Here is a 20,040-nt window from a genome sequence, read left to right on the forward strand (position 1 = left end):
CCATACGTTCTACCAGCACGTCTTACAGGTGCTATCTACAGGGACTTTATCCAAAACACTCTTCCAGAATTACTGTACGAAGATGTGCCTCTGAACATAAGACAAAACATGTGGTTCATGCATGATGGGGCTCCAGCACATTTTAGTCGCCTTGTTCGAGATACACTGACTGGTGTCTACCATGACAGATGGACAGGCAGAGGAGGACCAGTTCAATGGCCAGCACGTTCTCCCGACCTCAATCCTTAGGATTTTTATCTTTGGGGGCACCTTAAACAATTGGTTTATGGAGCAGACATCCCGGATCAAGAAACTCTTCATCGACGTGTCACGGAAGCCTGCGAAACCATTCAACATCTTCCCGGAGTATTTGAAAGGGTGCGACAGTCCATGATTCGATGAGTGCATGCATGTCTAGAAGCAAGAGGAGGACATTTCGAGCATTGGTTATGAGTTTTGTGTGTTGGCATATTATGAGTGTACCGATGTGTTGAACAGTTCCTAACGGGGAAACAAAGGATTTTGGGACATATGTTCATATGAACTTTTTTCCTTCTTTTGGTGTAAGGAACCCATGCCTGAAGTTTGTACACGTATTTTTGATACACTCTGTATAGTCATTGTAATCAAAGACTTCTCCTCTCGATATGAGGTAACACGGCCTAAATTGTAGATTATTTAATTGTTCAATAATCTTATCTATTTTCTGTAATTGGGTTTGTTAATACCACTACGATTAAAGACGACAGGGTTATAAAAAACCATAAAGATTCAGCTTCGGACAGCGAACTCACACTGTGGAAGTACGCTATCTTCGATATTGAATGCAACGTGTTCACATGTTTAGGTTACACATTGATAACAAACAGCTTACAAAGGCGCGCCACACACGTGGTATACGGACGTGAACCTGCTGTAACGTTCAGGTGAAGGTTGTCTCATTGGATAATATCATTTCCATGCTTAGGAATTTCCTGATGCGAGTTTGAGTTTTTTGATGCTTACCCAAGTATCATAATGCTATCACCCTTTACACATTCGAATGCAGGATTTTCCAGCGAACACTATCCCAGTACAAACAAGTAATATATCTACGTGTATTTACTCTACATTTAAAATAATCTTTAATGGCTTAATCCTACGAATTCGTTAACCAAAGATAACTTCTTGTGCATTTATCCTTTTTATTCTCTTTCAGAGTTTCCTTCTATAAATTAGATAATCATTTGCAGTGCATACGGAAATGAAATCATTTACTGTGACTCAAATACGAAGATAAAGCCTTCATTGTACAGCACACCAAATATTGGTAATTCTAAAGATATTTGCGATTGTAATACAATGAAAGCTTTATCTTCTTATTTAAGTGACACTAAATGATTTCATTTCCGTATGCACTGCAAATAATAGTCTAATTTATAGAAGGAAACGGTAATCATGTCATAGAACTGAATTGTTGCGAAATGAAGATAGCTTAGAATGAGAATGTGTGTCATCTTTTTCATGTCACCGGATCTGTTTAAACTTCTATTGTATTCTGAGGATCATTGTCACTCCATCCTTGCTGTAAGGCTATTATTATTATTATTATTATTATTATTATTATTATTATTATTATTATTATATTCTAAACAATTAACTCATCGAAAATGAAGAATCCCTATCCTATAGTTTGAAAGAATAATTGAGGCGTCAGGTTCCAAAAGAAGTGAGACGGATGATGGATATGGAGGAGACAGTGATGGATAGAATTGAGAGACGAACTCTTCAATGGTATGGACATGTCAGAAGAATGGAGGAAAGTAGGTGGCCTAAAACTCTTTTGGAATGGTCACCTCATGGTAGAAGGAAGCGGGGTAGGCCAAGAACAACCTGGAGAGGACAGATCCATAGATTGATGAGTGACAGGTCCTTGGAAGGAGATGAATGGCTTGACCGGGAAGATTGGCGAATGGGAATACAGGGTAACCGTTAAATAGTGGAGAAACCCTCAAAAGTAAAGTAAAAGTAAGTAAGATTCCAAAATCCCTCTCATCCAGTTTCTATGAGTTTTCATACATCACGAAAAACATTTTTGTAACGTATTTTTTGATAACAAACTTAAACCTATGTATTAAAACAGTGGTTTCCAAACTTTTTGAAGGTGCAACCCACTTTTGGGAGAGAATTTTTTCCGACCTCCACTACCGTAATGGTACCTAATTCCCATTAGAAAAATACAAATCCCTGTAAAATAGAAAATAGCTATCATTTTTCTCAAAACCAAACTTCTAAAATACCAGTTTCTGCAAGACGAGAAATTGGAATGTGAAAAACCTGTGTCCCAATTCTCATTTGCTTCTTAGACTGGTCTTCCTTGCTGATATACAGGATGATTCATGAGGATTTACCGCCACTTACGGAGCTTATTTCCGAAGACATTCTGAGCAAAAAAATCATATAAACATTTGTCCTAATCTTAATATTTTCAGAGTTACACTAATTTGAAATTGTTTGTAAAATACCATTATTATTTAGTCTTAAGGATAAAAGAATATTATAGATAAAGAATGTACTATTCAGGAGTATCATTTCTTTAATTAGCTAGTATCCTGAAGCAAAAAATGTGTTATGAATTCCATCGTTGCTTCGTACAGATTTTTTTTTTTTTTTTTTTTTCCATTTTTAACTACAAAATCACATTTTTCTTACGCATTTATCACAACAATTGTTACAAATCACGCCACTTTTGTAAATTCTTTAAGACTGTACGTTCGGATTCACAATTAAAGTGTAAAGAATGAAGTTCCTAAAGTTGTATGATTTCTAACAATTGTTGTGATAAATGCGTAAGAATGATATAATTTTTAGTTAAAAATGGGAAAATAAAATCTGTACAAAGCAATTAACAACACATTTTTAGCTTCAGAACACTAGCCAATTAAATAAGTGATACTCCTGAATAGTTCATGCTCTAAGTGTAATATTCTTTTACCCTTAAAACAAAAGAAATAAGGTATTTTACTAACAATTTCAAATTAGTGTAATTCTGAAAATATTGAGATTAGGACAAATGTTTATATGACATGTTTTATTCAGAATGTCTTCGGGAGTAAGCTCAGTAAATGGCGGTAAAGCCTCGTGAATCACCCTGTATTTTTCTAACATTTATGAATAATAGTTTGTAAGGCCAATATGTTAACATAATAACAGCCAGGAATAAAATCAACGGATTTATAAAAATAAACTTGCTTTTTGGTTGACATCACTTGACAAAAAGAAATTTGGTTCATTCCTGTGTATCGCATAACTCATAGAAAATTTAGCTACGTACCGTATGCTACGACAAATACTGAGTTTTTTCTGCGGACATACAGTTAAATATGCACAATTTTAAACAGCTTTTTAAGTATATTCAGGAAGAAACTCAAGACAATTATGAAATTACAGATGAAGACTGAATTCGTTTTAGGTAGTTGCGTAGTACTGGTCGAAATTCCATAAGATGTTAAGGAAAGACTCATTAAAATATGTACAGTGCCTACTGAAGGAATGTTGAAACCATACTCCCTTCGTAGAGCGTATACTAGTTTTTGATTGAAAGAATGCAAGAATACGTCGAGTTTGCAAAAGAAGATCTTAAATTTTTATAGCATTTGCAACGTTGTATTTACACAAATTAAGTTTCTCGTCTATGATCGCCATCAAAACAAAAGTGAGAAATCTCCTTGAAGTTGAAAATATCAGTGTGTGTGTGTATCGAATACATAATTTAGATTTTAGAAGATATTATCTGAAAAAACACATTTACCTTATTATTTCTTTTATTTTATAACTACTGAAACCTTTCTCTTTATTTTTCTTTTCAACGTTGTTTATGTTTTTGTTCCTATATAAAACATAAATGTGTGTTAATAAGGCAATCTTGTTTTAGTTTGTAAATCAACTCATGATTCTCCTCAGTTCTTTGCATGATCCCTTAAGGGATCGCAACCCACAATTAGGAAGTCACTGTGAAAAAAAAAATCAATAAAAAAATAATAAAATCAGTCTCCAGAGTTTCATCCTTCAAACTTTAAGAATGGTAACAAAATCAAGCATTATTTTGGACAAGATGTTAATTGGAACCATACACTTAACAAAGCGGCTTCTGGAACTGTAACTCAGGGATTTTTGAGGGTATTTGGGACCAAAACAAATAATTGGCCGTCTCTCTTCAAAAGAAACTACATTTATGTTTTTTTCTGAGTCTTGTAAAATGTTAAATGTTATATTTTATTTAACGACGCTCGCAACTGCACAGGTTATATCAGCGTCGCCGGATGTGCCGAAATTTTGTCCCGCAGGAGTTCCTTTACATGCCAGTAAATCTACTGACATGACCCTGTTGCATTTAAGCACACTTAAATGCCATCGACCTGGCCCGGGATCGAACCCGCAACCTTGGGCATAGAAGGGCAGCGCTATACCAACTCGCCAACCAGGTCAACGTCTTATAAAATATTAAGTTGAAAAATATTAGTTATATTACTGAAAAAGTAATGAAATTTCATTATTACGAAATCATAAACCAAGTAATATGTTATCATAAGTCGTTAGCCTGGTGATGAAAGCAAAAAAGAAGTAATTAAGTGAAAATAAAATGTATCTCTTTGAATGATTGAACAACAGTATGGTCCGAAAGTCTTGTCACACACTCTTGTTTATATTTATTTTTATTTTATTGGGTTATTTTACGACGCTGTATCAACATCTAGGTTATTTAGCGTCTGAATGAAATGAAGGTGATAATGCCGGTGAAATGAGTCCGGGGTCCAGCACCGAAAGTTACCCAGCATTTGCTCGTATTGGGTTGAGGGAAAACCCCGGAAAAAACCTCAACCAGGTAACTTGCCCCGACCGGGATTCGAACCCGGGCCACCTGGTTTCGCGGCCAGACGCGCTGACCGTTACTCCACAGGTGTGGAGTCTTGTTTATATGTTGATGTGCATCCATTTTGAACATGTCGTAGCAGATGTGTGACAATGGTTGATACTTTACGTCCCAGCTTGTTCAGTGATCCAGAACATCAGTATGGCACCATCATTGTCGCGACACAAAACGATGCGGCGCCATATCCTGTGTGAAATTTTCCGCAGCAAAGGCAAAGGGAAATAATTAAGAAGCATGTCTCGAAACATCGATACCAGGCAATTGAAGATTTGAAGCAAGCTGTTAGGGAGGCATTCAGGGAAATCACACCGCCTTTTCTGCGGAAAATTTCACACAGGACATGGCGCCGCATTATTTCGTGCCGCGACAATGATGGTGCCATACTGATGTTCTGGATCACTAAACAAGCTGGAACATAAAGTATCAACCATTGTCACACATCTGCTATGACATGTTCAAAATGGATGCACATCAACATACAAATAAGGGGAGTGACAAGACTTTCGGACCTTACCGTACAATGAAAAACCAAGAAAATTTAGTTTGCCAAACAGACATAACTTTGTATAACAAGTAACCTAAGTTCTAAGTTGTATCTGTTGCAATGGTGACTAGCTATAAAATATAATACCTTTCTACACTGTTTTATTTTAATATCGGATTATGTTCATCTAGTGTAACTTACTTTTAAATATCAACCAAATTCTTCTCTTAAACAAGATACGAATGGATAAAGAGCATTATTGAACTATCATATAAATTCAGTATGATTGCACGAAGATGAGACAGTTAATGGCAACAACGTGAACAAGGTGGGTTTTGAACCGACACACTAATGGATTATAGTAATCTTTTAGAACAGTCGTAGATTTTTAACGTTTCAAGTAAAGGGGATGAAACCTAATTCGGAGCATCTTAAGTCAATAAAATGATAGAGGAAAGGAGTAGATTCAGAAACCACTATCAACACAATTTCGTCCAAAGTGGGTAAAACTAATTTTGGAACCTCATGTCTCAATTACATAAACTAATCAACTAACTACCTGATATTATCCCATCGCTATAGCTCATCAATCAATACGTGGTTCGATTCCTAACATGGGTGAACATCTATGTCCTTTTCATGTGACTGGGTGTTTGTCCCTTACCCTTGTCTTACATTTTTATCCAGTGAAGTCTCTACGGTGGCCCTGTAAAATGTTAACCAAACGGTCAGATATTAGAAAGTCTAGTGTTTGTCCAAACAAAGTAAAAAACACTCGGGGTTCTCCCGTTTCCCCTCACTATTATGATCGTCATTCCAACATTACTTCAAAATCACCTTCACTCTGCGAGGTGCCGAGATAAGGCTCCAGAACAAATAAAAGATGGCTGAAAGTTGTACACATATTTTCTGTTTAATAAAAATTTTTATTAAACATATTGTCGCGCCTCAAGAAGAAAGTTATGGCTATGATTAACTAATTAACTAGCTAACTGCGATGATTATTAGAGGAGAAAAACTCGCTCCGGTGCCGGGGATCGAACTCGGATCCTCGGTTCTACGTACCAAGTGCTTTAACCACTGTGTTACGCCGAAGTTCAATCAACAGCACCGGATCGAATCCCTCTCCTCTAATTTTTTCTTTTTGTGGTCTGACTCCAAGTTCGACATACCTATATGTTGACATATATTAAGTCAACTGCCATTATACAAGGTGCGCACTCAATTGAGTGACTTGGTGGCCGAGATTCCACAGTAATATGCACTGTTGGGAGAAGAATCTACAGAAAGATTAATTTTTGGTCCTACAGAAAATATCTGTTATGCCGAACTTGGAGTCAGGCCACAAAGGGAAAAACACTAAAGGAGAGGGATTCGATCCGGTGCTGTGGATTGAACTTGGGCGTAATTCAGTGGTTAGAGCACTTGGTACTTAGAACCAAGGACCCGAGTTCGATCCCCGGCGCCGGAGCGAGTTTTTCTCCTCTAATAATCATTGTTACCTTAACTGTAGGACCAAAAATTAATCTTTACGTAGTTAACTGCGGACAATTCAGACTAAATTGTCTCCTTCAGTAGAATGGCAGACGACGAATAGGATCGAAGTGAAGTGCCCAGGTAAAAAGATAAATGTCGCAAAGTTGAGACCTACATTGTCATTATACGTTTCACAACATTTTAATTGTTCGATCATTTTCTGGATGTTATTGTTTATAGATTAGTTTCTTGAGCTTACATTCAAAAATATTATATAGGCCCTAACATTACACATTCATTACATAAAGGAAATAATTTAACATGCACCCCAAAAAGATGATTTCAGAACATACTTTCGTATATTCCACTGTGTACTGCAACTTAACATCTCCAACGTTTCGTAACTGCAGAAGATCGTCCCTCTGAATGAATAGTGGTAGCATTGTGTGTCAGGTGTGGGCGCCATTAAAATGTCAAAAGAAATCGAAAAAAAAGTTGACTTTGTTTAATGTTTAATGTTTTACTTTTTTGGCTGCACTGACATTATCTGCGGATGCAAAATTACGTTGTAATAAATAAGAAAATAGAGAAAGACGTAAAAATATCTCGGTAAATGACATGTTAGTACCTGGGTCGCAATTTACGTTGTTTATTAAGCTGGAAACGAGAAGTGGGGGAGATAGAGTAAGCTTTTTATTACCCTTTATGTCGCTACTTGCATAAAAAAGTCAAGGTCAGATGTGACACGATAAAGGGAAAAGGGTGTTACACTTTTAAAATCACAGCTGGGTTTTAACAGAGTTTCCGAATGGCTGATCTGTTTTAAATGCATTTTATGTAGTCACCGAGTTCATGAAAAACTGTTTGAAACTCCGATAGCTTGCAATGTTTCTGGGTTCGAGGGTATTTCTTCACCACTGCTATGAGTGATATATGTACAGACTTACTGACTTTCATCCAGGCGGTTCCTGGTTCGATCATCGGCCTGATCGTAATGGAATTTGTAGTGAAAAAGCAGATGCTACAAAGAGTTTTTCTTGGGGTACTCACGCTTTCGTCTACCATTCCAACACACTCCACCTCCCTCTCATTTCATTTATTATCTTCAATAGTAAAAATAGGCTGAATGAAGTCTTGGAGCAGGTGTAGTTTGTTTAATATCCTCGAGTGCAGTTCATAGTCTGAAAAGTCCTGCTGCCCCTTCAAATTGGTTGTCATAACTAAATGTCTTCCTTACTATGACAGAAACTTGTCTTCGCCTCTTAGTAACAAGCCACAACCTTCGTTTATAAAAACCTGACAACTTCCCTTTATCTCCACGTGGAGGGAGAGTTGCTGTATCTTTTCCGAATTCCAAAAATCCCGTCAATTAGCACGAGACTATATCATTGAATGTGGCAACTGTGCAGTATGAGAATGGGGGACGGGATGGGATGGTGAGAGGTGTTTGTGTAGGAAGTCACAAATCTGTTAAGTGGTCGATCAAGGGAGCCACCAAACTGCACGCGAGGATAGTAAACAAATTATACGAGTTGCCTATGTTTATATAACAAGGGCTTGGCCTCCGTGCCCTCGGGCTTATCAGGTATTTGTCTGGGGATGGGACCTGATTCTGTCACAGTTGAAACATGATGGCCCGCCTGTCACCATCGAATTCAGGAATGTCACCCAGACCATCTGTCGGACAATCACTCCATATATTGGAATGCACAATGAACCAATGTAAGCATAAGTGCAAGGAACAGTTACAGCTCTGGCTGTCGAAAAGCCAAGGAAAATATTACTTCTTAAATTAATCCGTATTAAGTCCTCTACCTATACAATGTTTCCTTACGTTGTATTTTTCGTAGGCTATATATTTATAATGAGCCACGGTTTAGGCTCAAGACATCTTCCGGCTTCAAATTTCCCTTCTTTTTATTCTTCTTCTTCTTTTGAGGTCCTACATCTCGTTTTGCTATTGGCATTTAGAGTACTTGCATGCAATTCTTCGTAGTTTTCACCTTCCATTCGAAGAAGGTATTCTCTTAAGTTCTGTCTATAGCTAATGATATGCTTAAAGGGAAAGCTAATTGATTCAAATTTTTTGTGATGTTCTCATCACGTATATTATCAATTTTCGTGGGGTCTTTTACTGAACTAAGATGTATCTTTGTAAATAATAATAATAATAATAATAATAATAATAATAATAATAATAATAATAATAATAATAATTCAATAAATAAAGCTATAGGTTTGGAAGTAAATCCTGAAAAGATAAAGTATATGATTAGGCCTAGCCTATGTCTCGTGACCAAATGTACGAAATGGAAATTTAAAAATTGGAAATTTATCCTTCGAAGAGGTGGGAAAATTCAAATATCTTGGAGCAGCAGTAACAAATATGAATGGCACTCAGGAGAAAATTAAACGCAGAATAAATATGGGAAATGCCTGTTATTATTTGGTTCAGAAGCTTTAGTCATCTAGTCAAAAAGTCTGAAAGTTAGAGTTTATCAAACAATTATATTACCGAGTGTTACGTATGGTTGTGAGACTTGGACTCTCATTTTGAGAGAGGAACAGAGATTAAGAATGTTTGAGAATAAGGTTCTTCGGAAAATATTTGGGGCTAAGAGGAATGAAGTTACAGGAAAATGGAGTAAGTTACACAACCCACACCTGTGGAGTAACGGTCAGCGCGTCTGGCTGCGAAACCAGGTGGCCCGGGTTCGAATTCCGGTCGGGGCAAGTTACCTGGTTGAGGTTTTTTCCGGGGTTTTCCCTCAACCCAATACGAGCAAATGCTGGGTAACTTTCGGTGCTGGACCCCGGACTCATTTCACCGGCATTATCACCTTCATATCATTCAGATGCTAAATAACCTAGATGTTGATATAGCGTCGTAAAATAACCCAATAAAATAAAAAAAGTTATACAACACAGAACTGCAAGCATTGTATTATTCTTCACATTAAATCCAGATGTTTATATGGGCAGGGCATGTAGCACGTAAGGGCGAATCCAGAAATTCAAATAGAGTGTTAGTTGGGAGGCCGGAGGGAAAAAGAACTTTGGGGAGGCCGAGACGTAGATGGGAGGATAATATTAAAATGGATTTGACGGAGGTGCGATATGATGTAAGTTTCAATTTTGATTGTTTATATTTTTAGTGTTTTTGCCTTCATCGTGCATATTTTGTCATTTGATAGTACATGAATTGCTTGCATATTTTTAAAGATTTGACAGTGCATGATATAATACTGTATAAGCCACTTGGTGTGACATAGTTTATTTATATTTATTTTCATATATTAGTAAGAATCACAAAGGGTGGAACTATTGACAAGCAGAAAAAACATCAGAAGACTGGTAAAAGGCTCGGAAGAGATAGGAACAGGTCGGAGGCTTAATCCATTAAGGGGGTAGAGGTAGGGAAGGTGGCAGAAAGGAATTTTACCACTTCACATGCTTTCATCTACTATATCAATACCAGCGCTTTGAGAAGTGGGTTGTAAATTTAGAAAATCAAAAGAATAGTACTTCCAAGGGAATGAAGATAGAGGGCGGTGCTGTAGACCTCCTACTCAGTATTCGAAAGTGATGTAGGCTGAAAGTATTCCCCACACAGTGGGGGAGGACTGAGTTTCAAATTGTGAACCAACTCCTAATAGGTTACGGTCGAGTAAACGCAGAGACACAATTGAGACAAGGGACGCTCGTTTAAACGTTCTGAAATGGCGTGACATTCACGCGCCGTGTGAACTGGCCTCTCTGCTTCTTCGCTTCGCCACTCCACTTCAAACGCGAGCACTTGACGGCAGGTGAAGCGCGAAATTCACGCTTCGTTTCATCAGGTTCTCGCATTCGTACGAATTGTAAGTTCGAGTTAACTAGAGTGACAAATATATTGTCAACACCTTTAAGACTCCAATAATAAATCGTATAAACTTCTCATATTTATTCCAAATTTAGTCACATTATGGATACACTGTAGTCTACTCTATCTGATTTAAGTTCTGGCTGATACATCTATTATCAGACAGTACATCTCACTTGCCGATATGTGTCTGTTGTGTTTGATCAGAACATGATAACTAAAAAAAATCTGAACGCACACAGTACAAGTGATGGATTTTCAACCTACCACTATTCTCCCCCCCCCCCTTCCACCATCAGCTGTGACATAGTTTATGTAATTTTTTGTACACGGAGCGCACCGACCAGTTGCTTTCTGCCTCCAGTGAACTCAAGAACACATCCGCTACATTCATCATAGTAAGTTAGAGTTCATACAGTTTTCAATCTAAGACACAGTCATTTACGTTTTCTCTTATTAATTTTGTATAAATTTGCCCTCTTAATAATTAATAGTTCAAACTTTTAACTAATAAACAACTGTTCCGTGCGCTTACATACATATAAAATCTCTACACGAGATGTTCTGTAATAGATTCATGTGAATTATTAAGATCTTGGCATTAATAGCATTGAGATATGTATATACTTTGTTCTAGTAACGAGCATCATTGAATTTTTGAGTATAGACATTACATTTGATACTTTCTTCCCCACAGCTGTTGCCCCAGCTCCTACCAAATATGGAAAGCTACATAACCATCAAACTGGACGACTATTAATTCTGATCTTAACAATTTTAAAGTATTTTAGTTAATTTTATGATCAGCAATTGTAACACTCTATTACGGCCCATAGAGCCGCTTTGTATTTATATTGTAATTTCTGCCATACAATTATTGATTTTACATAGAAACATGTCATTTTAATTTTTAATATTAATTGAGTTTACTTGTACGGCAACATACAGTGTACTCACATCATACATATGGGTTTACTTGTTTCTGATGATGGCTCCATAGAGCCGAAAACGTTTAAATAGATATATTATGTAACAAATATTGTATAACCAATATATTTGTTAAATAAGGATAAGCATAGACGGCACATGTAATAAATTTTAATTGTCATTTATAAAAAAAAAATCTGTTTTGAGATAGTACAAGCATTTTTATTTTCACTTTTCCTTTAAAAATCAGAATTAAAGTGAAACAAAATAACATAGAATAGGGCACTGTTTAAATATTTGCACCTGCTCATGCTTTTTATAGCTTTTAAGTAGCCTATTGGTAAGTGTAGATAGCAGGAAATGGCCATTTTGAAGTATCATGTTCTGATCAAACTCCACAAAACTATTAGCCATCGGCATAGCTCAGGCGGTATCGTGTTTACCTGCTGACCCGGAGCTGCGCTCGGGAGTGGGTCCAATTCCCGCTTGGGTTCATTATCAGGTTTGGTTTTTTCCCATGTTTTCTCCAACCGTAGGGCGAATGTCAGGTACTCTACGGCGAATCCTCAGTGACATAACTCATCGCTATGTTAAAATCGGCAGCACTTTGCAGAGAACAACCGCGAGGATCGCCACCCGTCCGCCGTAAACGAACACGAGATGGCAGTACAGTCGCTAATGCAATTCAAATGGAAATTATGACGTGACTCCTTATGTAACAACTAGATGGCAGCGTAGTAAACCTGACAAAAGTTGTTAACCTCAAAGCCTATAAGGCCGACCTATCTGGGTATATAATATTATGATCTAGGGTGATACCAACAAGGCACCACTTATAAGGAAACTAGGCCAGGAGATAATGGGGTAGGGTGACTAGTTCCTTTTCCCCTCCATTACATACATCGCCGACTAGCTACATATTACACTAGTCAGACTTCAGATGTATACAAACAATTTGTTCTTCCTCTGACACATATCGTCAAGTGAGATGTACTGCCTGGTAACAGAGGTACATTTCAGCCAGAACCTCAATCAGACGATATAATATATGTATAACTTATACATATAGATACATATGGGTACGGTTCAGATGGTATAAACTTATCTTCTTTACATTTTGGAATATAACTCATAATCATCATCATTATCATCATGTCACATGGTTTGGATATCTTTGTCTGCTCCCACTTCTCGCCATTTTAATTGAATCTGTCTAGCTTTTTAGTCAGTTATTTAATGATACTGTATCAACTACTAATTAGGTTGTTAGAACTGGTTCTGCTGATCGGGTAGCGAGATAATAGTTTGAGAGAAAAAGGTATGGGATTATCCAGCATCTGCCTGAATATTGGGAAAATATTCTGAAAAACCGAAACAATAATCATCCCAAGTGGGAATCGAATCCACGCCCGAACGCAGCTCGGAAATGAGACAAACTCGCCTAACTCTTGAGTTATGCTGATGGTTGTGCCTGGTTTTCGTTTTTTCCTTATCTGAAATGTTTTCCTGTTATACGAAATAATGCCAATGACTTCGTTGACTGGTGGCCGTGCGAGGCTACTGTGTATTGTACTGTATTGTCTGTAGAATTCATTGTACATTAGGTCGATAGCATACTGCATCGGACTGCTTCTTAACAATACGTGTAATCACATCGAACGGTCCGAGACAAAACTGTCCTGTTCGAGATATACCCTTTCCGCTGTAAGAAAAATCCTAATGTAAACACAAGCACGTTGCTGCCATACCCGTGATTGGCTCCCAGTCGAAACACTCATACGACGCAGGAAAATATAGTTCCGTACTTGGAAATCATAACCTTGTATTATTTGAAAATAAAAATTGAATTCTATTTATTAAATACGACGAAACATATAACTTCACTCATATGTAAAACGCTATGTAAAAGAAAAAGCTACTTTTACATTTTGTTATTTACGTTGCAAGCGGATGAATACTAAGAGTAATACCAAGGTAGTCTGTTCTTGTAATATGCTGGCGTCACTTGACATTGTTCTCGTAAACGTGTTAGTATGGCTTCTGCATACTCACTGTGTGTGGTTACTAAACATAAGAGTGGAGAGAAAGAAATAGTGTTGAATGTAAGTTCCAATTAATTTATTTATTATAAAGTAACAATTTCCTAAGCAAATCAATCCATAGTAGTGAGGTTAGGTCCACTTTGACGAGTAATGGGAAATGTTTCACATGAACAGAATGTACAGGAGTGGGCGAGATCACTTACTGAGAATCTCTGGCGCCAAACTGCGGCCAATCGAGCCTCACTTCAGTCACGTGCCATTGTTTACTGTAGGATTATTCTTACAATGAAAAGATTATAGAATGTCCGAGCCACCGGCGTGGCTCAGTCGGTTAAGGCGCTTGCCTGCCGGTCTGAAGTTGCGTTCGGGCGCGGGTTCGATCCCCACTTGGGCTGATTACCTGGTTGGGTTTTTTCCGAGGCTTTCCCCAACCGTAAAGTGAATGCAAGGTAATCTATGGCGAATCCTCGGCCTCATCTCTCCAAATATCATCTCGCTATCACCAATCTGATCGACGCTAAATAACCTAGTAGTTGATACAGCGTCGTTAAATAACCAACTAAAAAAATTAAAAATATATATAGAATGTCCGGTGCAGTATGCTGCCGGCCTTAAGAGCTCTGCAAGAGCCAACATTTTTTAAATATTGGCTAGGTCTTGACCGTTCATCTCTGAACCCGAAACCGACTAGAGTTCCAGATTGTTTTTAAACAATATAACAGTGTGGGTAATGGTGAGTCCAAAAGGAAGATGGGTATACCCAGGAAGCTGTAGAAGAACCAGTTCTAGTTTTGAGATGGAAGAGAATAACAGTAGATACTAATAAGATACAGTATGTTTCTTATTTGAAGATAGGCTAGTTGTGAACTTACCTGTGAGTAGGGCAGAATACGACAGGTGATGTCTCCGAGGGCCCACTCCTGCGTGAGCCGGGTTGCTGCCACGGCGGGGATGCCAAGAGCGAACACGAGATCAGCAGCGGCAAGGTTGAGTAGGAAGCAATTCGTGACAGTCCTCATCTCCCTGTACCGCAGCACTGCCGCCGCGATACTAGCGTTCGCCACCACCGATATGAGGAACGTGAGCATAAGGATTCCGACCTCCACGCCCGCGGCCACGGTGCGTCCACCCCCAAACTCGCTGTAGAATGAGAAGAAATAGCGCATGCCCCATCCGCCCAAAGTGTCGTTCCCGAACACGTATGAAGAGTTGGCGCCGAAGCTAGCCACATCCGTCGTCACCACCACGCCTGCCATTCTTTTCCGTCAGAAAATTATACAGAGTGTTCCTTTGTTTCCATTACAATTAATCCTACTAAAATACCGCTGAGTGTGTTAAGATTTCAGCAAGGCGTGAGTTTTTTTCACTTCTTCGTTTCAAGATAGTCTGTAGCAATTTTCAGAATACATTGTACTATTATTTGTCTCTAGTTACTCAGCTACTTCTAGTTTTACAAGAAGCAGAATTATTTAACATTTCAGTGTATAATAAATTAACACTCGCCACTTTGGTCCTCGTATTCGCTGATAAATTTGGCAACATACTACCAACTTTACGGTAGAGAAATTTACAAGAAATTACGATCTGACTCAATCATCTTCCTGAAAAAGGTAATCAGACATGAAAAGATGCTTCTATAAAGTATTGCCTGCAAAGATTTTTGGTGGGAGAATTTATCGGAAACGAGAAAGTATTCTGCTAAGATCTATAACCAGTTTCAGTATTTATTCTTCTCCGTGAGACTGAGGTACGTTAATAAAATATGCAATCATATGTGTATTGTGACGTCAGGAGAATAGTTCACTTCCGCTTAACACATATTCGCTAACGACACGAAAACAAAACTGTTCACACACAGCACACGTGTTGCTGGACAATGGCGTCCTCAGGCAATAAAAGTGTCATTAAGACGACTGATGGGTCGCTGAACTTAAGTCGCTGTTCAGTTGTTTGTGTAGGCGTTGAGAGTCCTCTTGTAGAAAAGTGCGTCCTGAAATGAGAAAGACAGAATTGGTAATTGCTACTTTCAGAGATAAATTAGACATAGAGGATTGTGCAGAAATAATTGTCGAATGGAAGTAATAGAGACACCGAAATACTCATAGAAAGTCTGTCCTATAGTCGCCATGTCCAACGGAACTCTTAAAGAATCTCCCACGGTTGGATTTCGTTCCCTTATGATCAGAAATTCTCATCTCCGGATGTAACAATGAAACTTACAGAATGTCTGCAATAAAATTATTGAATTTTATTGTACTCTCAGAAAATATACAATAAAGATACTGTAAAAATTATCAAGAGATATTCCTACAATGCAACATTTTATTTAAAACATCTGTAGACTTTCACTTGTGCTCTCTTGAGCACATAAAATACAGTATGTTTATTTCCGTTCTCTGTAACATAAATATACCGACTGTTTCAACAATCGGGGGATGATGATTAGAGATATCAGATTTACGCACTCACGATAAATGCGAAATGTGCCCAAATGCTGTCAAAATAAGTGATTTTATGTACAAAAATATGTTAAGTGTATTATTGTAGTTTTTAAATACGCGATAAAATGTGAAATTGAGTACAAAATACAAAATGTATGTGTTTCTACGAAATAAGAACGAAATTACATTTATGAGATATTGTTGTCTTTTGTAAAAACATCAAATAAGATTTTTAATCTGTAAACGAGCTTTTAATTCCAACAATGGCACGTGAGATCTTACTACTTACAAATGGCTTTTAAGGAACCCGAAGGTTCATTGCCGCCCTCATAAGCTCGCCATTGGTTCCTATCCTGAGCAAGATTAATCCAGTCCATACCATCATATCCCACCACCCTCAAATGCATTGTAATATTACTCTCCCATCTACGTCTCGGTCTTCACAAAGGCCCTTTTCCTTCCGGCCTCCCAACTAACACTCTATATGCATTTCTGGATTCATCCATATGTGCTACATGCCCTGCCCATTTCAAACGTCTGGATTTAATGTTCCTAATTATGTCAGGTGAAGAATACAATGCGTGCAGTTCTACGTCATGTAACTTTCTCCATTCTCCTGTAACTTCATTCCTCTTAGCCCCAAATATTTTTCTAAGCACCTTATTCTCAAACACCCTTAACCTCTGTTCCTCTGTCAAAGTGAGAGCCAAAGTTTCACAACCATACTACAGACCAACCGGTAATATAACTGTTCTATAAATAATTCTAACGTCAAGCTTTTTTGAGAGCAGACTGGATGACAATAGCTTCTGAATCGAGATTAGTACCATAAACCCTAAAAAAATGTTGGTTTCTGTTGTTGTTTAGTCAACTGTCGGAAAACAGGTTTAAATCTCATAAGTGACACCAATAAGACATCACTCATGAGACAACTAAGGAAGGAGATAATGAGGTAAGGTGGCCAGTTTCTTTTCCTCCCCATTGCATACATCGCTTACTAGTAACATATTACACTAATCAGACTTGAGATTTATACAAAGAATTTTTCTTTCTCTAACACTAGACAAGACCACTGTTAGAGACAATTCAGAGCTTGACTGCCTACAAATGTTACTATTAATGCAAATAAAATTTCCACCCTTTGCCCATGCAGCTATTCAGTCCACCTGGCCACCTACCAATAGCGTGGATGTAGAACAATTTTTAGGAAGTTCAATTTTATTGCCATAGATAGACGAAACAAATTAAAGGCGAGTAATGTTTATATTGGTCCCATGTTAAACTCTCAATGAAATAAAACAAGCGCTGGCCGTGCTGTCTTGAATACTCATGTGATTTTTGAATACATATTATCAGCCTCTCTGTGTTAGCAAGTCCATAGGCTCTTTCTTTTGTAATGTTTCTTAATGTTCACAATTTCTCTGAAATTTTCTGTCTTTCTACGTTTTTACTGTTTTTAAGAATTTTATCTGGAAAAATGTAGAAATTGCGCCGAATAACACATTGATGACAATGAATTTCAACTAAAAAACTTTCCATAAAAATGTTCCATCTCAAAACGCTACAAAATGATAAATTATAACACTAAAATGCTATAAAATGTTCATTTTTAAGTACTAAATTTTTAATTCTAAGTTGCTAAAATCTACCATCTCTAATGATATAATTAAGGACATGAAATGAATCTCTGACAGGATTCTACTTAAATTCACCGAAGTAAGCAACTATTTCAGATCCTAACCTTGGTAATTGAACTTTTTATTAATTAAGAATTAGCTAAATCCGAAATTACACCAGAAAACTTAGCTTCTTCACATTACTGTAAAGATTTTAATTATTTTAAATCCGATATAAGGATTTCAATAATTACAACAGAAATAATATTACCATTGAAGAGTGGGCTGAATAGAATTTGGTGATTAGAACATAGGCTCGATGTCTTGGCTCGAACACACACCTCATGTAGTAAGGCCCATTGATAAAGTTATCACAGAGGTGACCGTGGGATGATGCGTGGTTGTGCGCGCTACAAATGACCAGCATCAGCGGAAGCCGATAATAATTGGCTGCGACAGACCAAAGTGACTTCTCACATGTCAGTAGCCCACACCTGACGGCGCTTGTTTTGTGTTCATGCATATTTTTATACAGGTAGGTCTAAAATGAATAGGGAGGGCTGTGTGATAAAGTACGTAGGCAGTTCTTTAAACTACAGAGGCTATGAGTCGACGAGATGATGCTCGTCTTTCACTGCGGCAGACTCCAGGTCACTTTCATCCCCTCTTGTACTACGTGTAAGTTTGTTTAGATGTGTGATCAAGTCATCCAGACACTTATACACTACCTCTTCCGCTCTTAAGCCTTCTTTTACATATTTATATTTGGCATTTAATCTGGCAATCTGCAGTCTTTCATGTTACACTGTAACGCATATGTAGAATGCTGCTGGGAAGTCAGCGCTTGCTTGCTTGCTTGCGCTTATACTGTAGGCATGTATGTAGAAAACTGGAGACCATCGCCAGTTACTGAAGCCTTTTAGTGGTGACAGATGGCTTCGAGTGAGGACGAACTGTTTTTGCTAGAAAATATTGTTTAAAACTTTCGTGTAACAAAAATGTAGGAATCCATGAAAGTAATCGTGGGAGGCGGCAATTTGGAGGTTAACAACACAATTTTTCGCAACTTACTATTATTATTATTATTATTATTATTATTATTATTATTATTGTACTAAACTCTGCTAATATCTCTAAAATTGGAAACAATTTCGTCAATTAATGAAGAGCAAGAAAACATTAAAATTAAGAGCCAGAAAGAACTTAGGCTGCTTCCAATTTTCGTTTCAAGGTTGATATCCTTCCAAAATTTTTCGACGTAAATCCTATTCGATTTTCTTTGACTCTTTTATCCCATATAGTTAAGTTTACCATACGTCTGTAAAAAATAGGACAGTCTGCCTTTTGGTCCAGGTGTGCGGTGTCCCCGTAATTTTCGTCGGGACGCGCAAAAGTTCCGCATTTTTATCAAAATTTATTTCTTAATGTAAAAATCAATAATTTCTCTAACTGATGTTTACTTCATAAATTAACGTTGAAATTACTGTTTTCATTTGTGCAAATGTTTAATTCAGAAATCAGCAAGCATGAATGAACTATGTATGAAGGGTACTGTTAGACAAAAAGATAGTACAATGTCCTGTCAAGTGACGTAGCTAAATTGACATGCATAGCCTAGTCTAAACATTGTTTATATTTATTTATTTTGTTAGCTCCCTTGTTTCAACTTTTTTCCTTCTCTCTCTCTCTTTCTCTCTCTCTCTCTCTCCCTCTCTCTTATTTTTGCGGAGGAGCCCGAAGGTTTGCACTTCAGCCTCAGACTTATTGTGATACCACTCCTGATCCGCGAATGATAGGGTAAAGGTTGGTAATATTGTGATAGTTCTTTTTGAGAATTTATTACAATTTTACTGAGGGAGAAGAAGATCGGTTTTTGCGTCAACGTGTTAAGGGAATGTTCGTGGACAAGTTTCTGCACAAAATCGGTCCTTCTCTCGCTCAGTAATATTATAATGAATTCTCAAAAAGAACTATCACAATATTACTCTTATTACAATTTGCCAACCATCACCCTACACGTAGCAGAACGGCCGCTCTCTTGTACGAATACAACACGCTGCACCGTGAACTTAACCTGGGCTATGGTAATGAAGATGACATGTGAAGAAATTATGGCGAAATGAGTCCGAGGTCCAACGCCGAAAGTTACCCAGTAATTCTGATTCATATGGTTGAGCGAAAACCTTGGAAAAGCACCCATCCAGGTAACTCGTCCCAATATGAACCCGGGTCCGCTCGTTTCAGTCAGACACGCTGACCGTTACTCCATAACGGTGGACT

The 20,040-nt window shown here is 37.7% G+C and overlaps 1 protein-coding gene across 1 annotated transcript in view; it reads right to left on the reverse strand.

The window, feature by feature from the left end:
• Positions 1-20,040, reverse strand: part of LOC138705161 (free fatty acid receptor 4-like) — a 78,421-nt gene that overhangs the window by 44,365 nt on the left and 14,016 nt on the right. Inside the window, exon 2 of the mRNA XM_069833827.1 lies at positions 14,576-15,693. Coding sequence (XP_069689928.1) covers positions 14,576-14,959 — 384 coding nt within the window. The 5' untranslated portion in view covers positions 14,960-15,693. The remainder of the gene's footprint in view (positions 1-14,575; positions 15,694-20,040) is intronic.

This window comes from Periplaneta americana, chromosome 8 (genome assembly GCF_040183065.1).
Source record: "Periplaneta americana isolate PAMFEO1 chromosome 8, P.americana_PAMFEO1_priV1, whole genome shotgun sequence".
NCBI classification, from domain to species: domain Eukaryota; kingdom Metazoa; phylum Arthropoda; class Insecta; order Blattodea; family Blattidae; genus Periplaneta; species Periplaneta americana.